This window comes from Lolium rigidum, chromosome 5 (genome assembly GCF_022539505.1).
Source record: "Lolium rigidum isolate FL_2022 chromosome 5, APGP_CSIRO_Lrig_0.1, whole genome shotgun sequence".
In the NCBI taxonomy this organism is placed as follows: domain Eukaryota; kingdom Viridiplantae; phylum Streptophyta; class Magnoliopsida; order Poales; family Poaceae; genus Lolium; species Lolium rigidum.
The window spans coordinates 149,707,458-149,712,865 of record NC_061512.1 but is presented as its reverse complement, the minus strand read 5'-3'; the positions used below and the strand labels follow the sequence as shown (position 1 = coordinate 149,712,865).

The 5,408-nt window shown below is 50.6% G+C and overlaps 1 protein-coding gene across 1 annotated transcript; it reads left to right on the top strand.

The window, feature by feature from the left end:
* Window positions 1-2,057: 2,057 nt before the first annotated feature.
* LOC124655135 lies at window positions 2,058-4,900 on the top strand. Its single transcript, XM_047194090.1, has 3 exons — window positions 2,058-2,215; window positions 2,735-4,198; window positions 4,529-4,900. Exons 2-3 carry the CDS (start codon window positions 2,929-2,931, stop codon window positions 4,576-4,578), a joined length of 1,320 nt encoding a protein of 439 aa, XP_047050046.1. The 5' UTR covers window positions 2,058-2,215; window positions 2,735-2,928; the 3' UTR covers window positions 4,579-4,900.
* Window positions 4,901-5,408: the final 508 nt, after the last annotated feature.

Here is a 5,408-nt window from a genome sequence, read left to right as displayed (position 1 = left end):
GATTCATGTAGGTTTGGAATATCATGTCAACTTGAATTTTATGGGAAGAGGAATTCTCTTTGTTTGTGGTGAAGGAATTATTTGACTAGTTAAATTTGTAGAATGCGATTTTATTTAAAAAATTATAGAATGTGATTTAGAAAGTCTACAAATAGACAGAGAAATCTGGTGAAGAAAATGGGGAAAGCCCAAACTAAGGCTAGGGTTCCGATGATCACTAGATCAAAAGACACCATTTGAGTTGGGAAGATGTTTTTAGGGCATCTCCAACCGGGCGACCCAAACGGACGCGCTGGGCCGTCCGTTTTGGGCCGTTTGGGTCGCCGCCCGGACACGCGGACAGCGCCTCGCGTCCGCGTGTCCGTTTGGGTCGCGTGCTGCGCCCAACGCGCGGACGCATCGCATAAACCGGAGAAAAACGAAAACAAAAAAGAGGCAAATTTAAACGATATTTGATTAAACATATGCCCTATTTTGGGCAAATTTAGTACATAGCCCTATTTTGGGCAAAAAAACTAACAAAAGAAGCCCCTATATGGGCTTTTAAAATTAAACTAAAATATAAACAGAAAAGACCAAACCCTCTAGGGTTTGGTCGGCGGCGCGGTGGCCGCCGGTGCGTCGCCTAGCCCCTGTGGGCGTCGTCGGCGACGTCGTCGAGGTCCCCGGGCGGCGAGGCACTGTTGTGGCTCGACCGCGCCGGGGACTGGCCTCCTGCCGCCGCGCCGCCTCCTCCCGCCTCCGGCCAGGGAGACCACAGGGCCTCCTCCCACGGCGAGTGGGGGTCCGGAGCCACCCGCGCCGCCTGGAGGCGCTGCTGCCTCTCCTGCCAGCGGCGCCGCCTGGCCTCCTGGCGCCGCCTCCTCCAGCGGCGGCACCTCTCCTCCTGGCGGCGCTGCCGGTCGTCGGCGCGGCGCCTGGCCTCCTCCCGCCGCGCCGCCTCCTCCTCCTCCTCCCGTCGCGCCTGGGCGTAGAGCTCCCAGCCCTCCGCCTCCCGCCGCGCCGCCTCCTCCATTTCGGAGGTGCGAATGGCCGCATGGAGTTGCGGCCATTGCGCCTCCTCCTCCGCCGCCGAGACGATGAGGGCGGCGCGGAGGTCCGGGTCCTCCTCCGAGGACTCGGGCTTGGGCGGCGGCGGTTGCGGCAATGCCGCGCCGCCGCGGGCGGCCTCTCCGATGTGGAGGCCGCCTCGGTTTCCGCACGACGGTCGCACCGCCGGCGGACGACGGCGGCTGCTGCTCGCCTCGTCGTCGTTGGCTCCGGCGAAAACCCGCTTCGGGGCCATGGCGGCGGTTTCGGCTGCGGGAGTGGAGTGGGGACCGGAGTGGAGGGCCGGATCCCCTCCGGTCCCCATTTAATAGACTCCCCGGTCACCGACGGGTGGGCCCAAGGGAGACGAGGCGACCAGCGCGCGGACGCGAGCGGACGGCGCGTGCCATCCGCGGCCACGCAAACCTAGCCCGGATTTGGGCCGGGTTTGCGTCGTTCCGGACGCCGCGGCCGTCCGCTTTTGCGGTGCGTCCCCGCGCTGGGCCGCGTTTTTGTCCGGCTCGACCCAAACGGACGCGCGGGCGCGGTTTGGGTCGCGCGGTTGGAGATGCCCTTAGTACCCTCTCCGTCCCATGAAACATGTCGAATGTTTGGGAGTAGTAATTTTCCAGACCATGAGGGAGTACTAAATTTGCTAACCATGAGAAAAATGTTTAGACGTCATATCAAAATATTTTTGTAAAGAATCATATCGAAATATATATAAAAAAACTATTGAATCGCACAGTCAAAATTTTCTACTACCTCACCTCAAGTCCATATTACTCGATGCTAAAATAGATGCATGTACAACTAAAATGTATCTACATACATCTATATGAACATCAAGTATGTACATTTATATTAATGCCAAGTAATATTAATCGGAGCATAGTAAAATCCTATGAATCAAACGGGCCTCTAAAGAAAAATCCATAGAATTTCAATCCAAATAAGCCCGATAGATAAGCTGCTCATAATCTAAACCCTCGTAACCTACAGGCCCCGACCGCCGGCCGCCGTATCTTAGCGTCACTCCCGCCGCCTAAATCCAACGCCCCTGGACACCCCAATCGCCCCGTCTCTCACGCGCGTCGCCGCCGTCGCCGTTCCCGTTGATCCTCGTCGGGACATCGCGCTGGTGCTGTCTCACCCCGTCCGCGGTCTCTAGCCATTTAGTTTTGAGGTACGAGGTTGTTTCATACTGCTATTAGATATGAATTCCATCTAGATCCGCCCCTGATACCGGGACTTGGATTCATATTTTCCTGTCAGCGACGAGCCTAGATTTTGTCCCGACGGTTCTGTTCTAGTTTTTCACTCCCCCCGACCCGATTTTCTTTCTATTCTCTCAAATCCGTTAAGTCTTCTGTCTGCATTTTGTCTCGAATCTAATGTTTGTTTGCTCATCAATTTCATCTTGCTTAGGCAGGGCGATTTGGATTTAATAAATTTAACTACATACATGGTAGAGAATCTGTCACAGTTGTTTGTGTAGAACTTAGCTTTTTGAGGAGTTGATATGGTCTTAATGAAATATTTATAATCTGGAACAAAGAATAAATAAAAGTGGCGAGAACATCTTTTTATGTGTTTCAGTATGGATCTTATCTTTTTAACTTATTACTGACAGCTGTGCTCTGTATATTTGCAGAGTTTGATCTTTTTAACTTATTACTAACAGATGTGCTCTGTATATTTGCAGAGTTTGATGCACACGGCAATTGTTCCCGTTGGAAAATTGTTGCATCTGTGGTGGAGAGACAGAGACTAAATGGTGTGTTCGTGTTTCTACTTTAAACTAAAGTAAGCTGAGATATCAGAAATATGATTGGAAGAATCAACAAACCTTGAAATATTATTACTAGCCGAGCCGTCAAGATCTAAGGTCACAGAAAGATGATGAACCCTTATGGATTCTCGGTGTATATCGCAGCCATTATTACCAACGCCGTGTCATCATTGGCATTGTGGATGGGTCCTGTCCTGTTGATGGTAAAGGAAATTTTATCCCCTATGTTAGGTTTTAGCTTATTTCTTAAGGCTAAACCACACTGCCCATTATTCCCCACCTCACCAAACGACCTGCCAGATGATGTCCTCCTCGAGATCTTTCTTGCCCTCCCAGCACACCCAACCTGTTTGATACGCACATCCCTCGTCTGCAAGCGATGGCGCAGCCTCATCCAAGACCGCCAATTCGTCTGCCGCTTTCGCAAGCTCCATAAGAAACTTCCTGTGCTTGGCTTCTTCAGCAACTCCACTAGAATCCCCCGTTTTATCCCCACTGGGGACCCTCCTAATTCTGTCGCAACAGCAGCTTTCTCCCTACCTGATTCGTGCTGGAATGTCCTTGGCTGCCGCCACAGCCTTGTTCTCCTTGTCAGCTCAACTTGGAATCAGCTCCAAGTGTGGAACCCCATGACTGGTAGCCGGAAATATGTACCAGTTAATCCCGATGCGGATAGTCGTTTTAATTACGGTATCGTTCCTGAGAGCCAGGCTACAGTGGTCTGTGCAGCCGGCCACAAGGACACTGGTGATTGCCACTCTTGCCCTTTCCTCATAGTGTGGGTGTTTACCTGCACACGCTATGCCTATGCCTCGAGATACTCGTCAGAGATTGGAAGCTGGCACCAGTTGGTGTCTTCACCAACACCATCCGAGGTTGATTCAAGGCCTAGCATTCTTATTGAGAACATCTTATACTGGCCGCTGAAGTCAAAGTATATCCTTGCCTTTGAGTTGGCTACGTCTAAATTATACCATATCGAGTGTCCACCAGAAACACATAGTGTATTCAGAAGGAATGTCCACATCATGAAGGCAGAGGATGGTGGGCTAGGCCTTGCTGCCTTGACGGAGTTCAACCTGCACCTATGGGCGCGGGAGACAGATGCTGCGGGTGTTACGGAATGGGTGCTGCGCAGGACCATTCAGTTGGATGCATTGCTTCCACTGAAAGTGTCATCGGCGCCACCGGTAGATAATCATTCGGCTGGTGGGCGTCCGGCCAGGATACTGGGCCTCGTTGAGGATGATGATTTGTTTTTCATATGGACGAGAATCGGTGTCTTTGAAGTCCAGCTCAAGTCGATGCAGTGCAAGAAAGTCTTCGAGACTGATGTGTCTGCAACTGTCTTACCCTACACTGGCTTTTATTCCACAGGTGCTGATCTCTTAACATCATTATGCGTCGCCTTCACTTTTTTTTTTGTTCTATTCTCTGTTTCGTCTTTGCATCATCTTATGAGTTAGCATCGGACTTTGTTTCATATATTTCTGGGAGATGAAACTTTAGCTTGCCTTGTTTTTCATGTTTAGGTAAATTATAACTTGTTTTATGCAAATTTCATGCTTACATCCTACTCTTAGTGTGTTAACCTGAACTTATCTTTATACGTGCCTTTTCTGTACTGCTCTCTTTATTGCTTCTTTTTTCAGTTTTAATTGGACCGGGCCTAAGCTAAGCATGTTTCTTTTCTCCTGCCCTTTGCAGGTACTGTGGACATGCCCCGTGAAAGTATTGGAGACGTTGATGATATCTAGATCTTCTGAATTCCTTTAGACGAACATGATGGCAGCACAGGGCAGGTGCTAGCAGGTTGTAATTTTGTCCTTTTTCTTGTGTGGAGAAGACACCCGTAGTTTTTTGATTAGTATATTGAGCTGTCTGCTTAATTAGAAGAAGGCACACTGTGTTTGTTGCCACTATCGAATGTCCTGTACACTTGCTTAGCTCGTTCCTATTAATATTGCTATGGTCATTTTGGAGCTCAGTTAGCTAAATAATACGAGCACTGCGGTGCTGCTTGTCCAATCTAAGAATATATGAATGGTACGAGATAGGTCACTTCCCAGGGCCTCTGGATTCTTAGCTGTTCGATCTATTTGTCAGTCGACCTGCCCAGTTCGTTTTGAGACCCGGAGCGTGAAAGAACCTAACGCTGTCTGTCTATGCAGGTGTTTTTCCCCCTCTGTGACTTGCTTCGTCTCGCAACTCTCTCCCGTCCCCCCACCTCCTCCGTGCTATTTTCCCCGCTAGTCCCTCTTGTGCGCACGCTGACGAGGAAACGGTGCATGGAGCTATGAACATGCTGAGGATGCGCTCCTCGCCTTTCTCCACACCTCTTTGATGAGTTGGCGAGGAAACTGGAAGCAACACATTGCTGCCTCTCTCCCGATCATCTTCTTGCATGACCGACTTTCCACTGCCTCATCAGGATGTAAGTGGCAGCGGCAAACCGCGTGCCCACATACGCCGCCCGCCAATCTGGATGACGCTGCCGCCACAAGCCTCAGTATTTGTGAGTTGTGAGTAGACATTGAAGACACACCGGTCGAGAATTCTCCCACGATGACAGTGGCGAGCAGTCCCA